Consider the following 16,101-nt stretch of genomic DNA (forward strand, 5'->3'; position numbering starts at 1 on the left):
ACGCGACAAATTGAATCAAAATCGACATTAGGAAGAGATGTGATATGGTGCAAAACAAGAGTTGAAGTCCGTTGAATGCAATTAAGCTGGGGCAGGAGCTTGTTCTTCAGGAGGCCCCTTCCTGGGAAGGAGCACCTGGGCACTGTTCAGGTACCCCACCAACTGAACTTTAAAAGAGCTCGCCTATCGTAGTCGGGCTGCTTATCAACACCTTATCGGCCGAGCAGCGGCTATCTCTTATCGCCTGTTGTCGCTGCCAGCCTAGAGCCATTGGGTTGCCTCGAGGTACCTTCACCACTGGTCAATCGCAGCTTCGTTTCCACCCCACGCAACGAAGCATCGTCGACGGTCGCAAGCCGCCTCCCTCGTCCCCCGACCGCGACACCACCGCCATGCCCATGGCGCCGTGCGAGCTCGAGCTCCATGTATAGCCGCGAAAACAAGATCATGCGCAAACTCCTCGGCAAAGTCACTGCCGACAGCAGCACCGACACAAGCCATACCATCGGCATCACCAGCGCGCCTCAGTTCCAGACCTCCTACCGCCCCAGCGCCTCCCAGAACGCCGTCTACTCCGCCGGTGTGCCCATTCTATGCCTCGATACTTCTCCCGACCATCGGACTGCCATTATCGCCGGCCGACATGTTCTCAAGACCGTCGTCTTGGACGGCCTGTCCATTAGCGAGGGCGTCGATGTCCGCGGCGCCATCACGGCTCAGTCGGCCTCGAGCAAAGGTGCTTCGAGCTCCCTGATGGCCGACCAGCTTTCGATACGAGACGTGAAATGGCATGGCGATTCCACGATATTCACAGCTTGCGCCAACGGCAACATCTTTTCCTACGATCTGGCGCGAATTGCGACGGGCGGCACTCCCCTGGAGTTTGTCCAGACGAGGGAGGATTCGCGTCAGGTGAACTCGCTGGACATTAATCCACATCGCCGGACGACTTTACTATCGGGGAGCCAGGATGGAATGGTGCGCTATTTCGACATTCGCGCCCCGGTCCAGAGTCGCTCCGGCGGCTTCACCTACAGTCCTAGAGGCGCCTACAAGTGCAACGCAGATGGCGTTCGCCAGGTCAAGTGGTCGCCCAAGGACGGCTTCTACTTCGCCTGCGGAACAGAGTCTGGTGTGGTTCTGAAGTGGGATGTGCGCAAGATCGCGCAGCCTCTGCTCAAGATTCCTGCACACGACAAGGCCTGCACTTCGATATCCTGGCATCCCGACGGCAACCATCTGATCAGCGGCGGCTGGGACAGCAAATGCGCCGTCTGGGACATGTCCAAGAACGCGGACAAGAGACAAAAGCCTCGCTGGCTCATTTATACCCCTGCGCCTGTGTCTGCCGTGGCCTGGAGACCTGGTCTCTGGTCTGCGAGCGCCCAAGGGAAACGTGCCGCTCAAGTCGCTGTGTCATATGATGACGGCAGCCACAAGCGATACGGAATCAACAGCGTTCACATCTGGGACCTGGCGAGACCCTCAATGCCGTACAAGGAGATCGATCGCTTTGATTACTCGCCATCATGCCTATTGTGGCAGAATCAAGATCTCCTGTGGACTGTCGGTAATGATGGTTTATTCAACCAATGCGACGTCGCATTCGCCCCCAAGGTGCTGGAGCGACAGTCCGTATCCAGCATGGCTTTGTCTGCGCGAGGCGATGCGGTCATGTTTCTCGACGAGCGACCACATCATCGCCCTCGACCACCAGTCATCCACCATCAACAGCAGAGCATTGTGGCGCCGAGAACTTCCTATAGTTCGAGTCCTACCACTCCCATGCTCAGCATCAGTCGCAGCGACTCGGAAGAGGACGTCGTCGGAAGCTTTCTGGGTCCTCGACGAGGGATAGGCAGGAAGCGAAGACACAGCCTAAGGTCAATTCCTGTTCTGAGTACCACGCCGCCCTCTGGTCCAAGCCTGGGCGACGACGCGATCCTGGGCTTGGAAGCAGCGATCAAAGTCACGGGCACCTACAAGACACAGCAGTCAATGGCCGTCGGTCACATTCCGGCAGCAGCCAGAGTTGACGTGTACCAGTTTCTCTCGAGTTACTACCTGGAGACCATTGAGCGGGAGCTTCCTTACGTTACGGGGGGGAAGTCTTTGGCGAAGAGGGTCTCCTCCATCATGGAGCATTATGCCCGTGCAGCAGAACAAGTCAACCAATTCCGTCTGGCACAGACATGGAGAATCCTCGCATACTCGGTGAATCTGCTATTGAACAGGAGAGCGGAGTATCATCTACAGCTTCGACTGGGCCATTTCCAGAAGAGGCCATCCTTGCCAAAGATCAAAGACATCCCAAAGGTCAAGGTCCCAAGATCGTTGGGCGTCGTCGTGGAGATGAACGGCGAGGACACGCCCAGACGGCCTTCCAGCGCCGTCATCTCAAATAGCGTTGATAGCAGGTCGCTGGGCCCACGATCGCTGCTGTCTGAGGAAATCGAGAGTACATCCAACGTCACTACGCCCATCGCCCGGGCCATTAACGAAGAGAACGCAGAACAGGGGGCATCTCGATCGGATTCACGTCTACCGCCCGTCATGGAGTCGGATGGCTTTGCTTTGCCCCCTGCTGCTCACAGTACGTTCCACAACAGTCCTCGCAGGCGACTGGATTCGGTCCCTTTGTCTGTCACAAGCCATCACAGCGACCAGACACAGGTCTCTAGCACAGATGGATACGACTTTTATGATACTGACGCCCTCGCTCAAGCTATAGATGTGCCCGAGCCAAAACAAAAGGAGCAAATGCCCTTGGACTACGGCCCCCGCACCCCAAATAGCCGCCGAACCGCCCTGAGGCACAACTCGGACGACAGCTTTGCCCAGATGTTCTCCATGTCTGAGAGCAGCAGGCAGACATCGGGGCTCGCGTCGTCTTCTGAGGGGGGCGTCTCGGCTAAATCTATCACAAGTTACCCCGTGCAAATGCAGAAGCAGACTGTTGACGAGCAGGGCGAATATGAAAGTCGTATCCGTGGGAAGGAGATTGAGGACTCACCAGAACATGGCGCGTTGGCAGAGCTAAATGCGCCTGTAGAGAGTACGCCGAAAGACTCGCCAGAGGAGATATTCATGATCTCCCAGACCACTCTGGCATCCGACACCGCTACTGACGACCTATCACAATCCCAAGTCAACTCCCTCCCACCAACATATGAGGACCTCGCCCCTCTCCATGTCGGTGTTTCTTCTTCAACCCCGCCAAAACCTAATCCAACCCTCCAACACGACCCGACCCCGTCGATCCTCGAATCCGACTACCTACCCTGGCCAGAGGACCCTTCGTACCCGCACCCCCTCGCCTCCAAAGAAACCCCCGAAACCTCACCGCCCCTCAACGCCTATACACTCCTCACCCGCGCGCTCGACTTCGAAACCCGCACATCGGCCCTCAACGCGTCGGCAATGGTTCTCCTCCTCAAGCCTCTCATGCCAGACTCCGTCATCGACCCCTTCCGCGCAACCTCGATCCTCCGCCAACACCACTCCCGCCTCATGGGCATGAAACTCTTCATCGAAGCAGCCCTCCTCCGCAAACTCTGCGTCCGGGGCTGGCCCGAAGGTATCCCGGACTGGGGCGCAAACTACACCTCCATCTTCGGCACCGCCCAGCAGGGCGTCAAAGGCGGCTTCATCTGCCCCTCGTGCCGCAAGCCCCGCGAGCTCGACCCCAAGCTCGGCTCCAAGGCCCTCTGGAAATGCGAACGCTGCCGCGTCGCCATGGCTCCCTGCGCCGTCTGCGGCCACCGCGAGACCACCGCCACCGTCCTCCCCATCCCCGACAGCGCCTCCCCCCAGAAGCAACAGGACCCCGTCATGAGCACGTGGTGGTACTGCCCCGGCTGCGCCCACGGCGGCCACGCCACCTGTCTGCAGTCCTGGCACGCGCCCTCCGACGACGGGAGCACCCGCTACGAGCTCAGCGACGGCTGCTGTCCCCTCGACGGCTGCGGCCACGCCTGTCTTCCCGGAAAATGGGGCGACGAGAAGTCCGCCGCGCGCGCGGACGAGGTCGGTCGCGCGGCCGTCGAGAAGGCGCGGCTGGGCGGCGTCGGTGGTGGAGGCGGCGGCAGCGTCGCGGGGAGCAAACCGCAGAGCCCCGTGATCCAGCCCAACGTGCGCGGAGACAAGGATGAGGTGCCGCAGAGCCGGGCCGTCGAGAGTGTGCGCGAGGCGTTGGCGGGGGGGCCGCCTGGGGCTGGCATTCTGAGCTCGAGCCCCGGGACGAGGCAGGGCGAGAGGGAGAGGCGGAAGAGCGTCAAATTCGTCCCGACGGAGCGCTAGTGGCGCGTCGATCTGCGAGTTTTTCGCTCCTTGTAGGGGGTTATGTGAAGATACTGTACGATGGTGTGTTTAGCGAAGTGTTTTGAGAGTTACAGCGTTGCGTCTTTCGGAGCACTGGCGTCGGGTTCCCATCTTTGGAAACGGGACGATGAAAGAAGATGATTTGCCGCAGACGTAGAAGAGGGTCATGTACGAGTATTAAACATATTATTAAGGCGAACGACGCCGGGTATCTCGACAATTGAAACTAGGTAATTATCCCACCCTCCTTTCTTTTCTGGTGTTGTAACTTTTGGTTTCCTCCATCATTTCAAGTCCCAACGTTTTCTCTCATACCCTTGGTACGAAGTGACAATTTCATCTGTCCCTCATCAAACGGTAGACCTGCAGGTGAAAAAGAGGGAAGCTCCGGCGAGGCGGCGTCATCCCTCGCAGCCAGGGCCTTCCGGAGCTCATCGCGTTGGCGGCTGAGATACTCGCTGTCGTTGCTACCGCGGCGACTCCCGTCGCCAATGCTGCTCGTGTCCCCGTCGCCTCCCCTGACGGAGGATGCCGTGCGTCCTGAAAAGCGGCCAGCCCAGAGGCCGCGAACGCCGCCTACCTTGCGACCGGGCAGCTCGTCGGTGCCGGCGCTGCATACGTAAAGGAGGTATTTGAGGTTGGGCAGCGTCTGGCGTATGTCTGGGACTTTGAGGCCCTGGCTGGCGCAGAGGGCTTCGATGTTCTTGTTGAGGAGGAACCAGCCATAGTCGAAGCGGTAGTGGGCTGCTGTTGACCCTCCGCGCGGAATGTAGAGTGGGAAGTCGCGCTGTCTGGCGGCTTGAGCGGAGTTGAGGTCGGTCAGGAGGGAGATGTCGTCTCGGATGGAGGAGCGCGAGGCGAAGGGTGTGATGGGGTACGGCAAAGGGACGCAGAGGTAGTACTGCAAGTGGTCTGTGAGGCTTGCAACGTAGCCGAGGGCGGCGGACAAAAGATCATCATCCGCGCCCCGGGACGCAGATGTGTCGTACTCTGAATTAGGGAGCGGCAAACCCGCGACTTGGAAGTTGAGAGGACCGCCGGAGGGGGTTGGAAGGATCTGATAGATGTGTGCCAGGTCGGAGCATATGCGACGTCGCTGCCCGCGTATCTGGCCTTGGGTGTCAGAAAGCAGGGCCTTGGAGGCGGCAAGGTGCTCCGTCGCGTTGGCCACGTCCTTCTCTGCCTTATCCTGGAGGGAACGCCCGTTCGCAATGGCTTCTCTGCGCGCCTTTAGCGACTCCCGTAGCTCTTCGCGGCGCTTCTCGGACGCTTTGAGGGCACGCTGCTCTGCCGCCACGTATTTGCGCGCCAATTTCACCTTCTCTTCGGCCGCGGGAGCCTCATCGTGGGGTATTGTTTCGAGTATATCGTTAATCTGGGAGGTGATCTGTTCCTGAGTGGCAATAGCATCCTGGATGGAGTTGTCGAGCGTCGCGAGCTTCATGAGGGCATTGTAGGAAGATGTATGGAGCGGCGGAAGGTCTTTGGGATGCGCCGGCTTTCCCAAGACATCCAACGAGTACACGCCGTCGGCCAGGTGAAAGATAAGGGCATTGGGAGGGAATTTGTGGTTCTGAAGGCTGCCGATGAAGTGTAGACTTCGGAGGTCGATAATATCTTCGAGAAGCAACGTCCACGAGGTTCGCTTGGCCCAAATCTTTATCGTAAAGACTGGTGCTCTGGTCACAGAGGCTCCATGATGGTTCAAATCGAAGAATTGAAAATTGAAATTCTGTGTGCTCACGTTAGCTTGACGACGTAGGCGTGGTTCCGAGGCTGCTCACAGTCGCGTGCTCCTTCAGCTCAGAGATGTAGACAGGCTCCTCCTCGTCCTCGCAGTGCAGGGAAAAGAACACGTCGGCAGCTCTACCGTCGACAGTCAATTGCAACATGCGCTGCCTCGTCAGAGGACTGGCCTGAGCGAGGGCGGTGCTCCTGCGCCGTGGCGCCTTGGGGCGAATGTTGTCGCTCGAGAGAGCATGGTGGAGATGAGGGGTATCGCGAAGAGCTTCGATCTTGGCGGGCGTCGCATTTAGAAGGGTGTCGTCGATAGTACGGCCTCGGGGTCGGACGAAGCTGAGGTTTCGGAGATAGATGCCGCGGAGGTGACGAAGCTTGCGGTTCTGGGAGAGGAGGAGGGGGCGAGATTCGGGCGGAGGCATCGTGAGGGAATGGCTTGGCTCAATTCATGGCGCTTCTTTGAGGAGGCAGGGGTGGGCGTCGTTTCTTTGGCGAGCTCATGTGTCGCAGGGATACTTGGAATAGCCGCCAGACAGGGTTGTGCTGTGAACAAAGGCAAGCCGTGCTCACCGAAGGTATCGTGACGTGGTGATTGTTTGGAGATTTCAGGTGAACTGACGACAATGGAGGTTACAGAGAGCTAGCTGCCCGTGGTCACTGCTGACAACACAAACGGGTAGCAGCAGGAGCAGCAGAAGCAGCAGGAGCAGGAGCACGGGCACTTGCCCCAGTTGGGTGCAGGAGCTCCTGACGCTTGGACTCAAATTGGCTTCGTCCCCCCGCCCCACCACAGCATCGTCATCGCTCATGAACCGGATTATATAATCGAAGAGCCCAGCAGAACGAACAGTACTTATGAACTGTCTAAGCCACAGATCATTCAATTTTGATTCTGTCGATTCCTCATACAACTTATAAGTGTCAGGCTTTCAAATTTTTAATTCTGTTTCTCAAATAAGTTCAGGTCCCAAACTGCAACTCACCCACCAGTGAAATAAGACGCCTCATAAACACACCGTCGATATCTAATGTAGTTATGTAAAAGCTGACACATTTTGTAAACATTGAGGTCGGACACAGTGAAGCTTGTTGAATCGATGAGCGTGGAGAGGAGAAGGGAGCTATCACTCGAGGCTGGAATTGATCCTTCTGATTGTGAATCTGAAGTGAGAATTGGTGACAGTGTTTCGGACGAAATGAACGACGTCGAGGTAGCTGTTATCGAAATTGTCGAGGAAGAAAGGGTCGCTAGGTCATCAAGCGGCACTGTGGGTGAAGACGAGGAATCCGTTGACAATGTTGATAATCTGTAGTCGTCGATGGGTCTGTTGTAGATATCAATGTTTCATCTGAGGGAATTGGTAGAGTAGAGGGCAAGTCAGAGATGTTCGAGGACGTCGATGTGAGAATGTCGTTAAACGAAGTAGATGCTCACTCAGGTGTATAAGCGGAAGCCACGGTAGTCGATTCTACGGTAGACGATTCCACAGAAGACGGGTCTTCGGCAGAGAATTTCACCGTTGGGGATACCTCAGATGAAGAGAAGTCCGACGAAGTATGCGCTTCAGATACGGTGGAGGATATTTCAGCTCAGGGGACGAGGTTGAGGCAGACGACATTTATGATACTGTAGCCACGGACAAGGTTGACTATATTTCAGATGATGGGAATGCCTCAAATAGGTAGGCGAAACTTCGGATGAGATCTGTGAGATTTCCGATGAGGGAATCACGGCTTCCGGTGTGGCTGCTGTAGTTTCCGACAAGGTGTTTGAGATATTTGATGAAGAAGGGGAGGTTTCGGCCGCAGTAGATGAAGTTTCCGTCAGGATAGCTGAAACCTCCGATGTAGTCGATGGAATCTCTGACGAAGTAGAGGAGTCTTCAGTAGATGGAGGCAATATCCCCGGCATATCAGATGAAGTTTCTGATGAAGCAGAACATTCCTCAATTGAAGTGATGATGTCGAATACAGACGAGGGCACTCCCAATGAAATAATGGCAGAGAGCTCCCCCAGAACGCGGGTGACGGCGCGGATGGTCTCCGCAACCTGGAGGTGTTCCAAAGGACGGAAACGTACAGTTGGAAACCATTATTTAGATCCTGTAGTGCTCCATGCAGAGCATGAAGTCCTGCTGAAAGGGAGAACAAGCTTTCAGCATACATCAACTCAACTCAACCACGGACGGTCGAAATTTTGAAGGTCTACTGTGTAAAGATAAGACCACGAAGACAAAACTGATCTCTGGTTGTTTGACTCCGTCCCGCATCTAATCCCCGCTCCGGACCCCAACAACTCGGCTGATCCCTGGCCAAGCGGCCCCGTCAACCTCCGCCTCCGATCACCCCGCCCGGAGCTTGAAAGTGTCTGAGCGTCGCAGTTGGGGTGTCCTTGTTGTTTCACTAGCTTATGTGCGAAGAAAACAAGCTATCCCAATTCCACGTCATCGATAAACCTTACTGCTCAACCATTCGGGGAAAAGAAGATGCGCCAAGGGTCCTTTCTCCGTTGGGATGGCAAGCAGGCAAACAGACATTAATTCGCTGGTCCGTCTCACCATTGAGCCGCAACACCCTAGACGAACCGTCTCGTATGGCTCGCGTCGTCCCGTCTTCGGTCTAGAGGATTCTTGAAGGGGCTGAGTGAATCGCCGAGCCACTCACAACTAAGCTTCTGGGGCGCAGAACACCTCGCTGGCGTACGTCACTGAACATGAAAGCTGTGATTCCGCGGGCGTTTGACTACATGCCGGGGAAAATTAAAGCTCCCCATCTTCCCCTCGCGCGAGACAAAGAACTTCCCCGCTGGACTATCGATCATGCCTGGAACATCAAGTTGCTGAACGTCAAAGACAATTGGTTGCCGAAGAAGAGCGATGGAACCGACGACGGAGCCTCAGCACTTTCTCCTGCTCGACCGGGACCATGTAGAAGACGCCATTATAGTCAATCTCGCAAAACGCGGCGATATAACCCCGCTCTACAGCATCAGCCACAATTCCAAAATGACAAAGATGGAGATTCGGAGAATAAAATGCGACGCCATCTCCACCGAGCACCGACCCATCGGCACCGTTAAGCTTCGCACGATACCACCTCGAATCGACCTCACCGTCCGTGGCGTCGCCTTCAAAATGGCCCGCAAACACCCCCTGTCGAGCACGCTCGGGTTCCGCTTCCTGGGCGCCGGCGAGATGTGCTGGGAGCAGAACAAGAAGGGCAGGGGCATGCGGCTCGTCGACTTCAACGGCAAAATCCAGGCCCATTTCCGTCCGAGAATTAACGTGGCCAGCCACGTTAATACCGCCTCAGCCGCCGGCGGTGGGGGCGGGGGCGGGGAAGACGAGAAGAGCGGCCGGAGTAGTCCGGGGCACAAGCCCGGGTGGGGACCCGGCTTCGAGCTGCATGCGACGAAGCTTGCGGACCTGGACCTGGACCTGATAGTCACGACGGGCTTGGCGGCGGCAGAGTATCGTCGGCAGTTGGATGACGACTGGGACCAGGCCGCGGGCGAGGAGCTGGACAAGGCGCGAGGCGGAAGCTGAGATTTCGTGGGGTCAAGTTCATTACTCATTAACTCTGTTTGAGTTTTCGTTGATGTTGTTTCTATAATACGCCAAAGCTGAAACAACTGGTATTTGACGGATCGGGCTGATATTGCCGCCCAGATCTAATGAAGTCCCGATTCGCCGACGCTTACATGCCTATCAGAGTCAAGAATGATGTTGCGATATGCTCTCATGATCCGTAGCAGCCAATTATATCCTGCCATTCACGTTCTTCTGCCACTTTTTCTTCACACATTTTACGTTTTGTAGTTCCACGTCAGCCCGTACGTCCACTTCGTTCCCCCTCGTTATTAGGAATGGGCGCTTCCCGTCGGCCTGTGCGGCCATTTCGTCTTCGATGGCAATGGGCGTTGACGGAAGCTCCGGCCCCATCGGTGTTTCGGGAATTTCGTGGAACTTGTCTTTGTTGTGGTGCAAGATGGATCGCTTTGAGGGCGAAGTGCTGATGGTCTTCGTAGTAGCCCTGTTCGTGGTGAAGAGTCGCGGCACCTTCTGTAACAACGGCCGGAGTGCCGGGAGACTCGCGCAAAGAATGGCGCAGAATTCTTCAATGATGGACCAAATGACGATGTCGACATTGTCCCAAGTGGTATCAAATGTGCTGGAAAACATGACGAGATATTTGAGTCTAACCATGGTCGTGATGCATGCACTGTGCGTTGTTAGTCGGCGTTCAGCTTCCAGCATGGTGCGTCCTCTCAACTTACAAAGAGCCCAGACTGAACATTAAGCCTAACGCAATTTTCTTGCGGATATTGAGCTGAAGCTTGTACAGCTCGGGTATCGGTAGAACCAAAATTACGAGATCCTCAACGATGCTGAATACCGCCCCCGCGTACCCAATGGCTGTGACATCCAAGCATTTACGGTTCGAGTTGCTTCTGTCCCATATGGAAGAAATTGGCGTGCATTGAAAGACGATAGTGAGCAAAAAGATCAGGCCGTGCAGTAGCAGAAACATGATAAAGTACCGGACCGTGAGTTGGAACCATTTCGCCGGGAAGATGCGCGAGAAGAAGAGAAGGATCGAGATCTTCGCAAAGACCTGGATGAGGATGTAGATCTGCTGGACGGCGTAGAACAGCTTGATGAGTTTCTCGCCGGAGACGGGGTCGACGTTCCAGTAATGGGTTCCGAACCCTAGATCGGCGCTCGCAATCTCGATCCCGGCTAGGGCAGCTAGAAGAATCTGACCCCTCGTCAGCCTCAAGTTCGTCCAGTTAATGATGAATTCTTCTACGAACTCACCGTTGCGAATATCGCCGTCCAGTCATCCCACCACAGGCGACGAGTGATCATCCATCTCGAAAAGCATCGTAGCGCAACAGCTGGGAAGGTAATAACCGACAGGGCGATGGCGATGGTCTTGACTTCTTGACTTCTCGACTCTTTCGGGTACGCGGCGCAGAGACTGCCCAGAAGTTCCGCAGCGGCTAAGCAAGTTAATTCATCATTCATGTACAGATCATCTCTTGAGCCGGGTTAACTAACATATCTGGTCCTTGAAGTTGCAGCTAAGTTGCACGCACGTCGATAAATCCGACTGAAGATCAACATTCGGACATAGGCACTCCGAGACGGTCGCAACCGAAGTCAAGTTGCAATTTCCCTTCGTGATGGTTTGGGTGAGGCATGGAAGCTATCGTGGTTCTGGTCAGCCCTACCATTTGATCGGAGAATATTGGTCGTGGTCCACGGCGGGAATGCAGGGAACGATGCAGGGAAGCAAGCAAACAGGCACTTACAGAACAACTGGGGACCTGGGAGAGCAAACCCGTAATGCTCTGCGCCTCAACTACCGAGATCAAGAACCATAAAAGAGACAGTGACAGCAGCAGCCATCGGCCATGCTGCCGCTGTCTCGCATTTCTGATCATCGCCTAGATATCTCGAGTGAAAGCATGCGCGAAGAACAACAAATCGACATGGGGAAACATCAAAAACCGCGAAAGGTCCAAAGTGAAGAGACGGGGGGGGGGATGGCAGTCAAGAAGTAATGGAATCCACTTCCCACGACGACGGCCCAGGGGGGGTCGAAATTCCGCCCGCAACGACTCTGCTGGAAATGAACGAACCACACCTTGTCTGCCCGGCTGCCGCTGAACGACGAAGAAGAAACGCAACGCAGTGGGCAGCATTGTGCCCCTCCGACTTGGTCTATGGTGTCCATGGTGTGTAGCCAAGACCGTAGGCAAGTAGACGAGACGCACCGCCCACCGGCGCAATGTGCAGCAGCTGTGTGATATGGCACACACACAGGCATACCGCATTCCACAATTACCCACACACACACTTACACCAACCAGCTGCCAGCATCGTGCTGTGCGTCTTCTCTGCTCCTGCAGTGCACCATCTAACACCGACGCGGCAGACTTCCGGGCGATATTAGCCAACAGGGCTAGTCGGCCGAAGGACCACCAGGAGGAACATGCAGGGAATCCACATGGCGCCAGCTCTCCCTGACACACGCTTCTGCATGAACCCTGTACCGGCGATGGTTTAGGACCAAGAAGCAAGCTGTCAGTGCGTCTAGAAACAGCTGTGTTCTATTGGATGTGGGACGCTGCTCGACTGGTGGTGTCCCCCTCCCGCATGTCGACCTGCTCTAATTGTCTGTAGACGAGGAAGACCAGCCGAAGAGGCTGCTTCAAACGACCTCAACTGCAACCTTGGGATACGAAAATGTGTCGGCTAAGGGACGGGAGGTGGTATTGGGGTCGGGTTGGGGGCGATGAATCGGGAAGATGTTCCCGGTGATGGGCGGGAATAGGGCCCTGTCAGTGCGGGGGCCGATCAATCACTAACGACATGCCAAAATAGGCGTTCCACCCTTCTCTATCTCTCTTTTTTCCCGCCCTCCCTGCTCTGCTCTGCTTCCTGGTCAGTGTGGTGCTGGAATAAGAGCGATCTGCTCGGGTCCTTGCGCATTTGCTATCTCATCTCAGCCAGGGGCAGCTCGTTGCTGACTGGCCGCCGACTTGAGACTAGAACCATCAACGCCACATCGGCAACGGCTACGGATCGAGCCAAGTCTGAACTGCACGAGGTCTGACCGAGGTGCTGAAGAACAATCCACATGACTCGGAGGCCCGGGGGGGAGGGCAAAATACCCAGGTCTGGAGCGACAGCCTGGTCTGTCATTGTCATGTTGGGTCAAAAAGAGGAAACAAAAGGCGCGTAGGATCGTCCATCAAACCCCTTCAGGATTCGGATCCCTGGACTTAATTCTCCATATTCTACATGCGTTGGATGATGCAAAATCCATTATCAAGCAGCGCAGCCCAGGCCATGGACAATGCAGAAAATGAGCTTTTCGAAGGTTTCCCGCGAGGACGGGAAGGGCTGACCTCCTCTACGTGTTCCATTCATTCCAGAAACCCCCCTTGGGCTTAAAGTCAAACAACAGCGCAAGCGAGGCGCGCATCTTCTCTGCGTGGCTCTCTCCCCGACCCTCCAAGACGCTCTAAAAATGAGCCGAACGACATCAAACCATGGCCGAACTCTGTTCGTTCGACGGCACACCGGCGCTACAAAACTACTAGCGTAAGGGTCTCCCGCCGCCTGGATCAGCCGACGACGCAATGGTCGTTGAAGAATTTCCGGAATTAGTCCTGGGGGCGTTCAGCATCCGCATCGTGCCTGCATGTTCCATCCGCGCGCTAGAATGCCCAGGTGTCGCAGGAACACTAAGAGACAAACGGCAGGATAGAGTTTTTCTCTGCTTCCAAGAAGCTTCTCCCGTTCCGTGTTTTTCGCCCCCTCAAAGTGCAGCATACCTTGATTCTTCGAGTCGTCATTCCCGTCGTGCCGGGCGCAAATGCACGTCACGACAGGAGGATCGGATACCGGGTTGTCTCCTCGAGGGCATTCGCAGCCGAAAAAGGCTGAATAGTAATCCGTCCGCGCTTCGACTGTCCATTTACATCCTCTCTTTGGCTGAACCGTTCCATTTAACCTTTGACCAGTGTGATAGATGAAGCATGGGGTTTCAGAAACCTCCCATAACGAGGCGGCGGAAACTCCGCGTCTGACGGAAGATGTCTCTGTCAGCGAGGTCCAGGCCAGTCTTCTTCCCAGAATTTTCCCCATGCAGCTGAGCTTCTTCGTAAATAAGCTGCGGACTCCTTGCTACGAGATTGTTTGATCGTCGAGCGGCCGCGGAAATCTTTCCGGGCTGAGAGAAACGAGGGACTTCCTGCTTGCTTAACACCACAAATGCTGTATCGGCAGTATTCCATCATGCGGCTTGAACGAAGCGGCACCAAAGATTGCTCCAAGCTGGTCTCGCGAAATGTTTCTTGAGCTATCAACATGCCATACTGTAATATTGCTGATTTCTTTCACCTCACCTGCAGCCTTAGTTTCAGCCGCAGCCCTACCAATCACGCCTGGCGATTCAAGATACTCAGATGACCCTCGTTTCTCAACCTGTCAAATGTCTCCAGACAATTCTTGCTAGTCGGAGTCCGCGGATCCGCAACGGTTAAGCAGGCAACAGAGTCATCGCAAACTCAAGCTTGTTCGTCCGCTATCCCTATCCCTACTCCTATCCCGCCTGACATTCCGCGGTTCAGCATCACCCGCAAAACGCCCCGACCACAAGATGGTCAGACACACGACCCAAAAAGGCCGGGCGTTGGACCACTTCAGCAGGAGGCCAGACCGCGCGTGGGAACGTGCCGCCCCCCTCGAGATCGAGAAGCTTCGAAGATCACCCCACGACTGATCTCAGGCCTGATCTGAGAAGCAAACTTTGACGTCCTCGGGGTCCTGAAGCGCCCGATGGGTTTTGTTCGGAAACGTGTTGCCCTTCACGGACTACTTCCGTTGGCACGCGGATAAAGCGGGTGAAGTTTTACCAACGGATGCATAGAAGGCCATACCGTGTTCCACCGGACGTCCCACCGGAACTTTCCCCGGCTCATAGACATCACATTCATGGTGTGGTCCGTGAGCTCCACAACGGGAAGTCTTCGGCGCCGGTTGCCTCTCGGCCGGCGAGCCGATCACCTACATGGAAGCGCCCGGATGTATACCATGGCGAGACAAGGTCTGCAGTGCTGTCTGACTCATTTTATTGCTGATGTTGCACCCAAAGCTCGATCGATGAGGCCGTTGGAAGTGGTATTTGTTTTCTAGTATCCCATTCTAAACATTCCGCTTCGTTGATCCATCTGGACTTACATGTTCGTCCATTACCAACATTCCTTTAAACTCCATCGCTAAATCATTCGGAAATCTAATACCGCGTGGAAACGTAGGAAATAGGCGCACACCATGATTACATGGCGATTCCTAGAACTTGATCTGCCTTGGACGACTGTGGACCCCTATTGAAAGTACGCCCATACATGTCAACGCGAGAGCTGTTGAAACTCATGTCATGGCGCCGATGGTATTGTTTAACGGGGGGTGGAGGCATGAAGCCCGGCATGCTGAAAGGCAATGGACCAGGCGGGGCAACGGGAAGGCGGGCTTGACTCTGGCGTTCGTGGCGTTCCTTCTTCTCCCTGAGGCCGCGTTCGGCCTGCTCGAGCTTGAGCCAGTGGAATTCCGATACCGTCGTCGTCTCTACCGGCTGGTCCTTCCACGGCGTGGCCATCGGCCGGATGACTCGGGGAGCTACGGCACGGTTGTGAGTGGGCTTGCCGGGCCACACGGTATATCTTGCCGACCTTCCGCGTTTCTTGCGAGGCTTTACGAGGTCATCGTCGAAGTTCTTCCTTCGATGGGCGCATCTTGTGAAGAGAGGGACGATCGGCGGTATCGAAATACAGACGATGGCGATGGTGCACTCGGCAATGGAGCACAGAACCCAGCTGACCCAGTTGTCTATGAGAATTGGGAGTCAGTATCTGAAGGTGCGATGCAGTTGACTCAGGGTCTAGGCAAACCACTTACACGTGACATCCACCTCTTCGAGAGTTTGTAAGAAAACAAGCTTAACTATAATGGCAGCACACGCACTGAGAATCCGTCAGCGTCTGTCACATTAAGGTTTACGATGAGCAACTTACAGTCCAGCAAAGACAAAGAGAATAGTGAGCGCAATTTTCATCGTCGTTGACAATTTTTTCAACCTCCAGAAATACGGCAAAGGTGCGGTGCAAAGCAAAACATCAATGGCAATACCGATCGCCGTGCTGACTTTTAAGAAGTCGAAGAAGGGGTAGCAAGACGCGCCGCCGATTGTGGTGTCCCAAGCCGCTGAGATCGGCTTGCATTGAAAGATTACGGCAAACACGGACGCAACAGCGAAGCCGCCAGTGAGACCTGCGGCGCCGTACATCGCATATCGCATGGTGTTGTTGGTGATGTATTTGAGAAAGGAACATATAGCTGAAAGTCTGGCGAAGGCGATTGCACAAGGATACAACGTATTCTCGATGAACATAATCTAAGACAGGTCAGCTTCATGGGCCCGTAAATATTGACAGCTAAGTTGAGGCATTTACCATCGTGAGATTTCTTG

The 16,101-nt window shown here is 55.2% G+C and overlaps 5 protein-coding genes across 5 annotated transcripts; 2 read left to right on the forward strand and 3 right to left on the reverse strand.

Moving 5' to 3' along the window:
• Window positions 1–423: 423 nt before the first annotated feature.
• Window positions 424–4,299, forward strand: COL26b_012023 (uncharacterized protein; the record flags this gene model as incomplete). Its single annotated transcript, XM_053184676.1, has 1 exon — window positions 424–4,299. The coding sequence occupies one exon, from the start codon at window positions 424–426 to the stop codon at window positions 4,297–4,299; it is 3,876 nt and encodes a 1,291-aa protein (XP_053031360.1).
• Window positions 4,300–4,609: 310 nt separating this feature from the next.
• On the reverse strand, window positions 4,610–6,482 carry COL26b_012024 (uncharacterized protein; the record flags this gene model as incomplete). The annotated part of the gene is made up of 2 exons (XM_053184677.1): window positions 4,610–5,977; window positions 6,105–6,482. 2 exons carry the CDS (start codon window positions 6,480–6,482, stop codon window positions 4,610–4,612), a joined length of 1,746 nt encoding a protein of 581 aa, XP_053031361.1.
• Window positions 6,483–9,065: 2,583 nt separating this feature from the next.
• On the forward strand, window positions 9,066–9,605 carry COL26b_012025 (uncharacterized protein; the record flags this gene model as incomplete). Its single annotated transcript, XM_053184678.1, has 1 exon — window positions 9,066–9,605. One exon carries the CDS (start codon window positions 9,066–9,068, stop codon window positions 9,603–9,605), a length of 540 nt encoding a protein of 179 aa, XP_053031362.1.
• Window positions 9,606–9,818: 213 nt separating this feature from the next.
• Window positions 9,819–10,944, reverse strand: COL26b_012026 (uncharacterized protein; the record flags this gene model as incomplete). The annotated part of the gene is made up of 3 exons (XM_053184679.1): window positions 9,819–10,281; window positions 10,337–10,818; window positions 10,909–10,944. 3 exons carry the CDS (start codon window positions 10,942–10,944, stop codon window positions 9,819–9,821), a joined length of 981 nt encoding a protein of 326 aa, XP_053031363.1.
• A 3,966-nt stretch (window positions 10,945–14,910) lies between these two features.
• COL26b_012027 (uncharacterized protein) lies at window positions 14,911–15,930 on the reverse strand (the record flags this gene model as incomplete). The annotated part of the gene is made up of 2 exons (XM_053184680.1): window positions 14,911–15,461; window positions 15,762–15,930. The coding sequence occupies 2 exons, from the start codon at window positions 15,928–15,930 to the stop codon at window positions 14,911–14,913; spliced, it is 720 nt and encodes a 239-aa protein (XP_053031364.1).
• Between the last annotated feature and the right edge of the window lie 171 nt (window positions 15,931–16,101).

This window comes from Colletotrichum chrysophilum, assembly GCF_026319265.1.
Source record: "Colletotrichum chrysophilum strain AFK26 chromosome Unknown scaffold_160, whole genome shotgun sequence".
NCBI lineage: Eukaryota > Fungi > Ascomycota > Sordariomycetes > Glomerellales > Glomerellaceae > Colletotrichum > Colletotrichum chrysophilum.